Genomic DNA, 15,000 nt, shown 5'->3' with positions numbered 1-15,000 from the left:
TGTGAGGTTATCAACCCATAGGGAGTAGTGTTACAGAGTGACACAGTTATTGTTGTTGATGATATGTGATGTATGGTTATTCTGCATATAGTAAACTGTCATATTTGTACTCCTGTGTATGTGGTTACTATATTCGGGTCCTGTGTGGGGTACATTCTACACTCCTAGAATCCTACACAGGTGGAGGCGCTGTAAGTAAGATCGTTCCAGAAGATGCACCCCAGGTTCCCATCAGCGGAGGCTCAGGCCTCCTGTGAACCTGCAGGTATACGCACCACACCTGGTAACATATAGGTTCCCCCTCACATGCACTCTATATGCGATTGGTTGGGGGAATACCCGTTACATATATATATATATATATATATATATATAAAAGTATACATTACCGCATAGCAGCAAAAAGGGAGACAGCACTCAGGTGAATGAAAATAAATGTATTAAACCGGAGTTATGTGCTGTATTTAATACATTTATTTTCATTCACCTGAGTGCTGTCTCCCTTTTTGCTGCTATGCGGTAATGTATACTTTTATTATTTATATGGGACATGCACCTATTCATTATTGAATTTCTATTGGAGTGCCAGTGATTTTTTATCATATATATATATTTTTATATATATATATATATATATATATATATATATATATATATATATATATATATATGCAAAATAGAAAGCCACCAGTACAACCAACCTCACACTGAGGATACCCATTAAGGCTGAAACATGTCTGTGAGTGGTTTCTCTGGCTTTGCATCTGATTCCCATGCTGTGCTTTTAAAGCTGTATTAACAGCGAGCATTAGCGTATATGGGCTCCATGTAAATGTTTTTTCAGACAAAAAAGGTGACACATTGTGTGCTCATTTGCATGTCATTTCCCAGAATCCCTTGCTGCAGCGGAAGCACTGAATGCTAGGTGATAATGGTGAAAGGCAGGGTTGCAGACCTACCTAAGACATGTGAATCTGCTCACAAGTGATCTTTTTATTTGCTATATGCAATACGGTGGAGGTTTCTTGTTGCCTTTTTCACCCACCATAACTTAAAACGTGTATATATATATATATATGTGTCTGAGGATCCCTAGAGATCCAATATACCGGCACAGTACTGTACATTGGGCATATATGTTCATTTTGGACCCAATACACCACTTTTATGTGATTATCTCTTGTGCTGTGCCGGTATATTGGATCTCTAGGGATCCTCACAGACTTTAACTATTTATCTTTTACAGTGCTACACAAGTGTGTGCTGCCACTCTCTCACTCTCTCTCGCTCGCTCGCTCGCTCTCTGTGATTGAGTTTGTATCTGTATGTGTGACTTGGTGTGTATGCGTCTGTGTGGGTGACAGGGTGTGGGTTTGACTCGGGTGGGCGTGTGATACTAGGTGTGTGGGTAACTAAGGGGGTGTCACTAGGAGTGTGCGTGAGTCACTAGGTTTGTGTGTGTGGGACACTAGAAGTGTGTGTGTGTGTGACTGGGTATGACCCTGGCTCCTAGCTGCAATGCCCCCTGTGAGAGCCGGGGGGAGCCGGAGAGCTGATCTCTCGCTGCAGTGCCGCCTGTGAGCGCCGGGGGAAGCCGTAGAGCTGATCTCTCACTGCAGTGCCGCCTGTGAGCACCGGAGAGCTGATCTCTCCTTGCAGTGCCCACCTGTGAGTGCCAGAGGGAGCCGGAGAGTTTATCTCCCTGCAGTTTTGCTTGTGAGTACTGGGGGGAACTGGAGAGCTGATCTCTCCCTGCAGTGCCACCTGTGAGAGCCGGGAGGAGATGGAGAGCTGATCTCTCCCTGCAGTGTGACCTGTGAGCACTGGGAGGAACTGGAGAGCTGATCTCTCCCTGCAGTGCCACCTGGGAGCACTGGGGGGAGCTGGAGAGCTGATCTCTCCCTGCAGTGCCACCTGTGAGAGCCGGGCGGAGCTGGAGAGCTGAGCTCTCCCCGCAGTGCCACCTGTGAGCACTGGGGGGAGCTGGAGAGCTGATCTCTCCCTGCAGTGCCACCTGTGAGCACTGGGGGGAGCTGGAGAGCTGATCTCTCCCTGCAGTGCCACCTGTGAGAGCCGGGGGGAGCTGGAGAGCTGATCTCTCCCTGCAGTGCCACCTGTGAGAGCCGGGGGGAGCTGGAGAGCTGATCTCTCCCTGCAGTGCCACCTGAAGAGCCGGGAGGAGCTGGAGAGCTGATCTCTCCCTGCAGTGCCACCTGTGAGAGCCGGGCGGAGCTGGAGAGCTGATCTCTCCCTGCAGTGCCACCTGTGAGAGCCGGGAGGAGATGGAGAGCTGATCTCTCCCTGCAGTGCCACCTGTGAGAGCCGGGAGGAGATGGAGAGCTGATCTCTCCCTGCAGTGCCACCTGTGAGAGCCGGGGGGAGCTGGAGAGCTGATCTCTGCCTGCAGTGCGACCTGTGAGCACTGGGGGGAACTGGAGAGCTGATCTCTCCCTGCAGTGCCACCTGTGAGAGCCGGGAGGAGATGGAGAGCTGAGCTCTCCCTGCAGTGCCACCTGTGAGCGCTGGGGGGAGCTGGAGAGCTGATCTCTCCCTGCAGTGCCACCTGTGAGCACTGGGGGGAACTGGAGAGCTGATCTCTCCCTGCAGTGCCACCTGTGAGAGCCGGGCGGAGCTGGAGAGCTGAGCTCTCCCTGCAGTGCCACCTGTGAGCACTGGGGGGAGCTGGAGAGCTGATCTCTCCCTGCAGTGCCACCTGTGAGAGCCGGGAGGAGCTGGAGAGCTGATCTCTCCCTGCAGTGCCACCTGTGAGAGCCGGGGGGAGCTGGAGAGCTGATCTCTCCCTGCAGTGCCACCTGTGAGAGCCGGGGGGAGCTGGAGAGCTGATCTCTCCCTGCAGTGCCACCTGTGAGAGCCGGGGGGAGCTGGAGAGCTGATCCCTCCCTGCAGTGCCACCTGTGAGAGCCGGGAGGAGATGGAGAGCTGATCTCTCCCTGCAGTGCCACCTGTGAGAGCCGGGGGGAGCTGGAGAGCTGATCTCTCCCTGCAGTGCCACCTGTGAGAGCCGGGGGGAGCTGGAGAGCTGATCTCTCCCTGCAGTGCCACCTGTGAGAGCCGGGGGGAGCTGGAGAGCTGATCCCTCCCTGCAGTGCCACCTGTGAGAGCCGGGGGGAGCTGGAGAGCTGATCCCTCCCTGCAGTGCCACCTGTGAGAGCCGGGGGGAGCTGGAGAGCTGATCTCTCCCTGCAGTGCCACCTGTGAGAGCCGGGAGGAGATGGAGAGCTGATCTCTCCCTGCAGTGCGACCTGTGAGCACTGGGGGGAACTGGAGAGCTGATCTCTCCCTGCAGTGCCACCTGTGAGAGCCGGGAGGAGATGGAGAGCTGAGCTCTCCCTGCAGTGCCACCTGTGAGCACTGGGGGGAGCTGGAGAGCTGATCTCTCCCTGCAGTGCCACCTGTGAGCACTGGGGGGAACTGGAGAGCTGATCTCTCCCTGCAGTGCCACCTGTGAGAGCCGGGCGGAGCTGGAGAGCTGAGCTCTCCCTGCAGTGCCACCTGTGAGCACTGGGGGGAGCTGGAGAGCTGATCTCTCCCTGCAGTGCCACCTGTGAGAGCCGGGGGGAGCTGGAGAGCTGATCTCTCCCTGCAGTGCCACCTGTGAGAGCCGGGGGGAGCTGGAGAGCTGATCTCTCCCTGCAGTGCCACCTGTGAGAGCCGGGGGGAGCTGGAGAGCTGATCCCTCCCTGCAGTGCCACCTGTGAGAGCCGGGAGGAGATGGAGAGCTGATCTCTCCCTGCAGTGCCACCTGTGAGAGCCGGGGGGAGCTGGAGAGCTGATCTCTCCCTGCAGTGCCACCTGTGAGAGCCGGGGGGAGCTGGAGAGCTGATCTCTCCCTGCAGTGCCACCTGTGAGAGCCAGGGGGAGCTGGAGAGCTGATCCCTCCCTGCAGTGCCACCTGTGAGAGCCGGGGGGAGCTGGAGAGCTGATCCCTCCCTGCAGTGCCACCTGTGAGAGCCGGGGGGAGCTGGAGAGCTGATCCCTCCCTGCAGTGCCACCTGTGAGAGCCGGGGGGAGCTGGAGAGCTGATCTCTCCCTGCAGTGTCACCTGTGAGAGCTGGGGGGAGCTGGAGAGCTGATCTCTCCCTGCAGTGCCACCTGTGAGAGCCGGGGGGAGCTGGAGAGCTGATCTCTCCCTGCAGTGCCACCTGTGAGAGCCGGGGGGAGCTGGAGAGCTTATCTCTCCCTGCAGTGCCACCTGTGAGAGCCGGGGGGAGCTGGAGAGCTGATCCCTCCCTGCAGTGCCACCTGTGAGAGCCGGGAGGAGATGGAGAGCTGATCTCTCCCTGCAGTGCCACCTGTGAGAGCCGGGGGGAGCTGGAGAGCTGATCTCTCCCTGCAGTGCCACCTGTGAGAGCCGGGGGGAGCTGGAGAGCTGATCTCTCCCTGCAGTGCCACCTGTGAGAGCCGGGGGGAGCTGGAGAGCTGATCCCTCCCTGCAGTGCCACCTGTGAGAGCCGGGGGGAGCTGGAGAGCTGATCCCTCCCTGCAGTGCCACCTGTGAGAGCCGGGGGGAGCTGGAGAGCTGATCTCTCCCTGCAGTGCCACCTGTGAGCACTGGGGGGAACTGGAGAGCTGATCTCTCCCTGCAGTGCCACCTGTGAGCACTGGGGGGAGCTGGAGAGCTGATCTCTCCCTGCAGTGCCACCTGTGAGAGCCGGGGGGAGCTGGAGAGCTGATCTCTCCCTGCAGTGCCACCTGTGAGAGCCGGGGGGAGCTGGAGAGCTGATCTCTCCCTGCAGTGCCACCTGTGAGAGCCGGGGGGAGCTGGAGAGCTGATCCCTCCCTGCAGTGCCACCTGTGAGAGCCGGGGGGAGCTGGAGAGCTGATCCCTCCCTGCAGTGCCACCTGTGAGAGCCGGGGGGAGCTGGAGAGCTGATCTCTCCCTGCAGTGCCACCTGTGAGCACTGGGGGGAACTGGAGAGCTGATCTCTCCCTGCAGTGCCACCTGTGAGCACTGGGGGGAGCTGGAGAGCTGATCTCTCCCTGCAGTGCCACCTGTGAGAGCCGGGGGGAGCTGGAGAGCTGATCTCTCCCTGCAGTGCCACCTGTGAGAGCCGGGGGGAGCTGGAGAGCTGATCTCTCCCTGCAGTGCCACCTGTGAGAGCCGGGGGGAGCTGGAGAGCTGATCTCTCCCTGCAGTGCCACCTGTGAGAGCCGGGGGGAGCTGGAGAGCTGATCCCTCCCTGCAGTGCCACCTGTGAGAGCCGGGGGGAGCTGGAGAGCTGATCCCTCCCTGCAGTGCCACCTGTGAGAGCCGGGGGGAGCTGGAGAGCTGATCTCTCCCTGCAGTGCCACCTGTGAGCACTGGGGGGAACTGGAGAGCTGATCTCTCCCTGCAGTGCCACCTGTGAGCACTGGGGGGAGCTGGAGAGCTGATCTCTTCCTGCAGTGCCACCTGTGAGAGCCGGGGGGAGCTGGAGAGCTGATCCCTCCCTGCAGTGCCACCTGTGAGAGCCGGGGGGAGCTGGAGAGCTGATCCCTCCCTGCAGTGCCACCTGTGAGAGCCGGGGGGAGCTGGAGAGCTGATCTCTCCCTGCAGTGCCACCTGTGAGAGCCGGGGGGAGCTGGAGAGCTGATCCCTCCCTGCAGTGTCACCTGTGAGAGCCGGGGGGAGCTGGAGAGCTGATCTCTCCCTGCAGTGCCACCTGTGAGCACTGGGGGGAGCTGGAGAGCTGATCCCTCCCTGCAGTGCCACCTGTGAGAGCCGGGGGGAGCTGGAGAGCTGATCTCTCCCTGCAGTGCCACCTGTGAGAGCCGGGGGGAGCTGGAGAGCTGATCTCTCCCTGCAGTGCCACCTGTGAGAGCCGGGGGGAGCTGGAGAGCTGATCTCTCCCTGCAGTGCCACCTGTGAGAGCCGGGGGGAGCTGGAGAGCTGATCCCTCCCTGCAGTGCCACCTGTGAGAGCCGGGGGGAGCTGGAGAGCTGATCCCTCCCTGCAGTGCCACCTGTGAGAGCCGGGGGGAGCTGGAGAGCTGATCCCTCCCTGCAGTGCCACCTGTTATTTGAACATTTCACGCGTTGTATACCTCGGAATACTTATGTCATTGCGTGGGATTTCTTCCAACCGTACGCCTTTAAACGCGTGTTGACTTGTTTTTATCGAGTGCAGAAAATGGCATTTTAGTGTTCTGGCTTTTACACACCTACAAATTGACACCGTAGCACAGCACACATTGCAATTCATTCATTTCTACCACGGAAACGTGAAGCATTGCACCCAAAGAAATCAGAATCCATGAAATTCAAACAAATCAACCGCGGTAAACACAGGTGTGCCCGGTGGCGTGAATGCTGCGTGGAATACAGCAGAGCACACGAAAACGGCACTGTGAAATGTTCGAATAACGGCCGCTGCATCTTTGTGTGTGTGTGTGTGTGTATATATATGTATATATATATATATATATATATATATATATATATATATAGTGCAGAATAAATGAGTTCTTCAGTATTAGGTGATACCTTTTTTATTGGACTAACAATTTATGTCATAGAACAAGCTTTCGAGAGTTCTCCTCTCTTCTTCAGGTCTAGCAATACTGATATACAAAGGATTGAATGGCTAAAACAGCGTAGAGAGAGGAAAAAAAACAACAACAGATATTTACTGTAGATAAGGTAGGGTGTTAAGTGTTTGAAGCCAGGGGAGAGTGTCAAAGAAAGGTGGGGAGGGGAAGGGATGCTGGGGGGGAGAGAAAGTGTGGATGAGAATTGAGAGAAGCAGAATAATTACAAACAATTTTGAAAGGGTGTGAGAAAACCCATGTCTGCATTAAGTCCTTTGGTTTTGGTGTCAAAGAGTCTTATCATTCTGAGTTCAAATGTTTTCCGTTCTTGGGTGCTTTTAAACATTCCATTGAGGATTTTGATTTTTAAATCATTTATGGAATGATCTGGTTGTGAGAAGTGATGCCCCACAGGTGAGCAGTATCTTCCTTCTTCATGATGGAGTATGGAGTGTCTGTGCATATTCATTATTCCTTGTAGTTTTTGGCTGGTTTCCCCAATGTAGCATCCTTGGTCACATTTGTTGCACTGAATCATATACACTATATTTCTGAATGTGCAGCTGTATGATCCTTTAACATTGAATGTTCTATGGTTGTGACTGGCTGTGGGATCTTGGCAAATATGTTTGCAGAGTTTGCAGCGTTTGTTGTTGCACGGTTTTGTGCCATTATCCATGTCTTTAAAATCGTTGTGAAGTTTTCTGCTGACTAATTTCTGTTTGAGGTTTGGTGGTTGCCGGAATGCAAGAATGGGAGGTTTGGGAAAGATTTCTTTTAATGTCGCATCCTCTGCCAGCATGGGTTGCAGATCTTTGATTATTTTTCGTATACCTTCTAGGGTAGGGTTGTATGTGGTCACTAATGGTATGCGTGTGGTAGGTTCCTTCTGTGTGTATTGTAGCAGGTGTTCTCGTGGGGCTTTTAGTGCTGATGTAATAGTTTTGGCAATGGTCTTTGGTTTGTATCCCTTCTGTCTGAACGATTCGGTCAGGGTTGTGAGATGCCTGTTTCTGTCTTCAGTGTCAGAGCATATGCGGTGGTATTTTCTATAGCCTGGCTGTGTATGATACCTTGTTTGGTATGAGTGGGATGGAAGCTGGAGTTGTGGAGGTAACTGCATCTGTATGTTAGTTTCTTGTATACAGATGTGTTTAGTTTGCCATCTTTCAGTGTTACTGTTTTATCTAGAAAGTTTATTAGGTTTCCCGAATAATCCATTTTGAGTTTAATTGATGGATGGAATGAGTTCAGGGTCTCGTGGAATTGTTTTAGGTTTCCTTCACCCTCTGTCCATATTATAAACAGGTCATTAATGTATCTGTAGTAACACTGAAAGATGGCAAACTACACACATCTGTATAAAAGAAACCAACAGACAGATGCAGTTACCTCCACAACTCCAGCTTCCATCCCACTCATACCAAACAAGGTATCATACACAGCCAGGCTATAAGATACCACCGTATATGCTCTGACATTGAAGACAGAAACAGGCATCTGACAACCCTGACCGAATCGTTCAGACAGAAGGGATACAAACCAAAGACCTTTGCCAAAACTATTACATCTGCACTAAAAGCCCCACGAGAACACCTCCTACAATACACACAGAAGGAACCTACCACACGCATACCACTAGTGACCACATACAACCCTACCCTAGAGCAGCGGTGCGCAATCTGTGGGGCGCGACCCCCAGGGGGGGCGCGAGACTGCCGACGGGGGGCGCGGGGTTTACAGAGGCCCCGCGCGCTTCCCGAAGGCACTTAAATTAAGTGCCGGGGGAGCTGCAGGGCCTCTGTAAACCATACTTACCCGTGGCTCCGGCGGCTTCCTCCCGGCGTCGCCATGGCAACGCGGCGTCAAAATGACGCTGCGAGGTCATGTGACGTCACGTTGCTATGGCAACGTGACGTCATTACGCCGGGGCGAGGGTAAGTTGGGGTTGGGGGGGGGCGCGGGAGTGAGGGGACAGCCGGCAGGGGGGCGCAGGGAAAAAAGTTTGCGCCCCCCTGCCCTAGAGGGTATACGAAAAATAATCAAAGGTCTGCAACCCATGCTGGCAGAGGATGCAACATTAAAAGAAATCTTTCCCAAACCTCCCATTCTTGCGTTCTGGCAACCACCAAACCTCAAACAGAAATTAGTCAGCAGAAAACTTCACAACGATTTTAAAGACATGGATAATGGCACAAAACCGTGCAGCAACAAACGCTGCAAACTCTGCAAACACATTTGCCAAGATCCCACAGCCAGTCACAACCATAGAACATTCAATGTTAAAGGATCATACAGCTGCACATCCAGGAATATAGTGTATATGATTCAGTGCAACAAATGTGACCAAGGATGCTACATTGGGGAAACCAGCCAAAAACTACAAGGAATAATGAATATGCACAGACAATCCATCACGAAGAAGGAAGATACTGCTCACCTGTGGGGCATCACTTCTCACAACCAGATCATTCCATAAATGATTTAAAAATCAAAATCCTCAATGGAATGTTTAAAAGCACCCAAGAACGGAAAACATTTGAACTCAGAATGATAAGACTCTTTGACACCAAAACCAAAGGACTTAATGCGGACATGGGTTTTCTCAAAAAATTGTTTGTAATTATCCTGCTTGCCTCAATTCTCATCCACACTTTCTCTCCCCCCCCAGCATCCCTTCCCCTCCCCACCTTTCTTTGACACTCTCCCTTGGCTTCAAACACTTAACACCCTACCTTATCTACCTTAAATATCTGTTGGTTTTTTTTCTTCTTCTCTCTACACTGTTTTAGTCATTGAATCCTTTGTATATCAGTATTGCTTGACCTGAAGAAGAGAGGAGAACTCTCGAAAGCTTGTCCTATGACATAAATTGTTAGTCCAATAAAAAAGGTATCACCTAATACTGAAGAACTCATTTATTCTGCACTATCGCAACTGGACTAACACGGCTATTTTCTGCTTTATATATATATATCAAATGGAAATATTACTGTATGCTCATTTGCACGTCTTAGACAGGTTTGCAGCCCTGCCTTTCACCATTATCCCCAAGCTTACAGTGCTTCCACTGCAGCAAGGGATTCTGGGAAACTACATGCAAATGAGCACACAGTGCCACCTTTTGCTTCAAAACCACATAACATGGTCCCCTATTGGCTTAGGCTTGCTGCATTTCACAGCTTTTGAGCACAGCCAGGGTTAAGATGCATAGCCAGTAAACCCACCCACAGACAGCTGTATGTATGTATGCCTATATATATATATATATATATATATATATATGTGTGTGTGTATATATATATATATATATATATATATATTTATATACACACACAAACAACCATACACACACTTATATATACAAACACACACAAACGTGTGTGTGTATTTGTTTTCAGTATATACGTAGGTGAGATTCTCCCCAGCTGTTGTATTAGTGTGTTAGGATCAGAGCCGCTCTGCATCCAATCAGCAGGTTCCTGCACTTGTCCCTCTCACCTCCTCCCTGTCCCCTCAGCCTGTGTCCCCTCTGGCTGTGACCCCTCTGGCTGTGACCCTCCGATGCCTCTTCCGGGCTGGACACTGCTCCTCTCCCTCCTCTCCCTCCTCACGGCTCAGGAACAGCCGGCTCACCGCAGGTTTGAGTACAAGTTCAGTCTCAAGAGCCCTCACCTCACCCTGCCCGACGGACAGGTGCCCTTCTGGGACCACTTTGGAGGTAACGTAACCCCTGCCGTGCCTGGGAGGGAGAGGTGAGCTGCATTACACCCGGTAATGTTAAAAGGGGTTACTCTGCAGCGCATTAAAGAAGGGGCTGACATCCCCTCCAATATCCTAACTGCATCCTTCCCGCGCGCCCCAACGGGATTATTGTACCCCGCCACGGAGCATGTCGGCACTTTCTAAATAAGGGATGAGGGTAATATTGCAAACCCCAAATGTTTTAATCTGGGGGCTCCTTAAATCGGGGAACACAGCGGTCTCATTCTTCCCCCCTGTATTAAATAGTTTAAGGTTATTACAGAATCTTATATTGTAATGTGTGTGTGTATATATATATATATTTTATATATAACATTGTGGGGTATTTTACAGGTATTCAAAGTTTGAAAAAGACTTTGCCAGTGTTTCCCGAACCTGGGGGTCAGTGTGACAATAGGGACAAAGATATTGGAAGATACGGGTGACAGACGAGATGAAGGGGTCAGGAGTAGGAACATCTAGAATGGCACTTTCCCCGCCTCGATAATCCTATTAATATATCCCCTTAAGCCAGGGGGGGGGGGACTCAAGACCGCCCCAACAGGTCAGGTTTTCAGGATATCCCTGCTTCAGCACAGGTGGCTCAATCAGTGACTCAGTCTTTGATTGAGCCACCCGTGCTGACGCAGGGACTGATTGAGTCACCTGTGCTGAAGCAAGGCTATCTTTAAAAGCTGACCTATTGGTAGGGGGGACTGGAGTTCAGAACCCCTTGGGTTATTTTATTACACAGGTTTTGGGGGACCCAGAACTTGGCTGGATGCAGAAAGCAGTTGAGGTCCCCAAAGGCAGAGCACATGTTTGGGGGATAGTCCTGGTTGAATAGGATTCGGACACCCTGGGGGCAGTTGCAGTTCCCCTACAAGCTCCTGTATTTCCCATGAGCTGATCTCAAAACAGGTGCTCAAAATCTCCAAGGTGACCTTGGGGTGATAGCAAAGTTTGTCTTTCGGTAACACAATCAGTACTCCGGGGGTTAACGCGTTCATTACCAGAGGTGCCTGTAATGTGCTCAGTAGACTGACACACACACACACACACACACACACACACAGCAGAATGACAGATATACACAGATACACACAGGCAGGCTGACACACACACGCTGACTCATGTACACAGACGGATACACACACAGAGCAGACTGACACACACACACTGATACACACAGAGCAGACTGACTCAGATACACATACATAGCTACACACACACTGATACACAGCAGAATGACAAAGATACACACACAGAGTATACTGACTCCGATACATAACTGATACACACACAGCAGATTGACTCAGATACACATACACATACATAGCTACACACACACACTGATACACACAGCAGAATGACACACACAGACACAGCAGAATGACACAGATACACACAGAGTATACTGACTCCGATACATAATTGATACACACAGCAGACTGACACACATACACCCTGATACACATAGGCAGACTGACACACACACATACACTGATACACACAGAGCATACTGACTCAGATACTCACACTGATATACAGTATACACACACATAGCAGGCTGACTCAGATACACACACACAGAGCAGACTGACTGCCATACATACACAATGATACACACAGAGCAGATTACTAGCAGATATACATACACACTTATATACACATTCAAGGGAGAGATTCCTAACTCATCAGTTCAAAGAAACACAAACTATTTCAGACAAAACCATAAACTGAACTCCCCCATCACTAGTGAATGAATGGAACATTCTGAAGGCTGCCTCACAGCTGAGATAGTTAATTGGCTCAGACTGTCGTCATGGTTACCCAGAACCTATCACAGAGTTCCATTTCAGGAAGTGCCATTTGTGTGCACTATAAGAGGTCTTTAGTTGCTTAGGCCTTTGAGCATTGCACAGCATTGCACAGCATTGCACAGCATTGCACAGCATTGCACAGCATTGCACAGGGTATTTGAGTAATGCCCAGGTGGGTTAATATCACATCCCAGGTAATAATGATCTTTGTGCACCTGCAGATGCTATTCCTGGGCCAGATGAGGTCCGGCTGGTCCCATCACTGAGGAACCGTGGAGGATCTGTCTGGACCAGACACAGCGCGTCCTTCCCACATTGGGAGGTGGAGGTGTCCATTAGGATCACAGGACATGGGCGCATGGGGGCGGAAGGACTGGTGAGACATGGGACTTTAAGGGGTCAGTCCCTCCCAGCGTCAAAGTGTACTAATGGCAGTGACAGGGTTAAGGGGTCAGTCCCTCCCAGCGTCAAAGTGTACTAATGGCAGTGACAGGGTTAAGGGGTCAGTCCCTCCTAGCACAAAGTGTACATCTGGGTGACTGATGCCTTTTCCCCCAAATCTGCCCCTATAAGTATGATTAAATCCTTATTAAAGTTATTATAGGAACACGGGGAGCTGAGACTTGGGAGGGGGCTGATTTCCTCGCGCTGCTCCCTTGTGTCTGACGTCTCTGTGTGTTCAATAAGAGTTTGCACAGGCAAAACCCCCTCTCTCCCTCCCCTTATCTGTATCGCCTCTCTGATGAGGGGGGGGGGGGGCAGGATAAGGGGAAAGGAAACACTTGAATATCACACACTCCTCCCCAAAAAAAGAAAAACAACCAAATAATGTATTTTTATCACAGTTACATTTGTTTAAGAACACGACTCGATTGTTAAACTTGTAAATAGTGATTGTATATCAGCTGTCACGGATTGCTCCTTTTTTAAAGGGACAGTCCAACCTAGAACGTCCAAAAAAATGGTGGAAACACCTTCTCTCCGCGTAACTAGCTTCCTTAGAACCCCCCCCCCCCCCCCCCCGGCTACAGGAACTAACTTATTTGTACTGCGTGATAAATGAACGTGTTTCCCTTTTCTCCGGGAACACTGGATTCCAGCGTCTCCGCTCCGTCTGACTAACGACGGCCTCACAATTACTTTGCAAACAGAAGGCAGCGCGGACAAGGTGCCGGAAGGCGGACAAACAGTCTGATCACCCGAAGACATTGAATAAAGATTGTAATGACCCCCCCCCTATAGCTTTCGCCGACTATGAAAATGTACAACAAATTGCTTGAAAACACTTAAACTTGCAATATATATATATATATATATATATCTCCTATTAAAAACGCCCCTGTCCACAGGTCACCTTGGTCCTAGGAGGAGCCGACCATCATGGGCTCTTTAAATATGGCGGCTTTTAATCTCGGATGTGTACTTTACTCGTGTGATTCTGCTATACAGTTGTTATTACAGTGGCAGTATATGTGACGGCCGTGGTACCCCGTGGTACCCCGTGGCCTGGGATCCTGTAACCTGGTGCTTGTGTCTCTCAGGCCGTGTGGTTTACGAGGGAGCGGGGGGAGTCGGGCTCCGTATACGGCAGCGCGGACCTCTGGGACGGAGTCGGGGTGGTCTTCGACACCTACGACAACGACCTTCAGGTGAGACGGGAACGCGTCTCCAACGCCCGCCATTTTAATCCCCCGTACTCTCCCTGAGATCTCATACACGCACCCTTTGCTGCGCTCATTAGATTGTAAGCTCTTTGACACAGACACCTCCCTTCTCGGGCCTAGGCCCTATAATTACTTAGTAAGTTGAATAAAAGACGAGCGTCCATCACGTTTATCCGACGCTGATTCTGTGCGTCAATTTCACTGCTAAAAAGTAAAGTGTCAGAAAATGTGCGCGGTTGCTGTATGAAATGATTTGGCGCGTCGCGCTGAATACCGGATTTATACAATTTATATTCAAACACTATTCTGTGTATTTTATTTATAACGAGTGTTGGGAAATATCAGTTATTAGTGTCCATATTATTTATAGTCGCCATACTGTGACAGTAACACATTGTGTTACCTATATAATGACACGTCGGCATATATATGTGTGTATATATATATATATAGTTATATATATCGCCATACTGCGACAGTAACACATTGTCACCTATATAATGACACGTCCACGCTGCGTCGGATACATTTTCAGATTTATACAAAGCGACTTAATTCTGCGCTAACGAAATTTTAGGGAAACTCGGCGGGGGATTCCGACGCAGTTTCTCCTTTTTTGGCCGCTCAGAAACATCCTTTTTTAGTACATCCCATTACCTTCTGTGCGCCCAGCACCGCCATTTCTGTGCGCCCATCGCCGCCATTTCTGTGCGCCCAGCGCCGCCATTTCTGTGTGCCCAAAACAAATAAACTCCTGTTGGCGCAGGTGGAGAAACTTCTGTTCAGTACAAAGATGCGCAATTTAACATGAAATTTCCCACATTAGCTTTAAGATATCCCAATTAGAGTGTCAGCTCTTCAGGGCATTGATAGCTCTCCTCAATCTGTATTTCCCTTTTGTGTGGCGTGTTTAACGGGTAAGCTGTTTTATTGTATGGGTTATTATAATGTCTCCTTCCCGTCTCCAGGGAAATAATCCGGCGATCATTGTGGTGGGGAACAACGGAAAACTTCATTATGACCACGCAACGTACGTATAGCGCGGGGGGGGAGCGACGTGCGTATAGCGTGGAGGGCGGCGTGCGTATAGTTGGTACCTGCACGTTATAATCACGCAGGAACTGAATACTGTCTGATACTATGTACAATCTATAGGTCACCCACTCCCTGAGGTGCAGGGGGAGGGAGGAACACTCACCCCCTGAAATGCGGGGGGGGGGGCTCACTCCTGGGGGAGGGGGG

The 15,000-nt window shown here is 50.9% G+C and overlaps 1 protein-coding gene across 3 annotated transcripts in view; it reads left to right on the top strand.

Annotated features, from left to right (window-relative positions):
• Nucleotides 1–15,000, top strand: part of LMAN1L (lectin, mannose binding 1 like) — a 41,996-nt gene that overhangs the window by 2,560 nt on the left and 24,436 nt on the right. For 2 of the 3 annotated variants that reach the window (XM_075575944.1, XM_075575946.1), the window contains exons 2-5: nt 10,048–10,248; nt 12,316–12,470; nt 13,636–13,743; nt 14,727–14,788. In XM_075575944.1, coding sequence (XP_075432059.1) covers nt 10,092–10,248; nt 12,316–12,470; nt 13,636–13,743; nt 14,727–14,788 — 482 coding nt within the window. In that variant the 5' untranslated portion in view covers nt 10,048–10,091. The remainder of the gene's footprint in view (nt 1–10,047; nt 10,249–12,315; nt 12,471–13,635; nt 13,744–14,726; nt 14,789–15,000) is intronic. The other variant, XM_075575945.1, reaches the window with a different exon arrangement.

Source organism: Ascaphus truei, chromosome 18, assembly GCF_040206685.1.
Source record: "Ascaphus truei isolate aAscTru1 chromosome 18, aAscTru1.hap1, whole genome shotgun sequence".
Lineage (NCBI taxonomy): Eukaryota > Metazoa > Chordata > Amphibia > Anura > Ascaphidae > Ascaphus > Ascaphus truei.
Note: the sequence above shows the minus strand (reverse complement) of the source record. Positions and strands in the feature narration are given on the sequence as shown.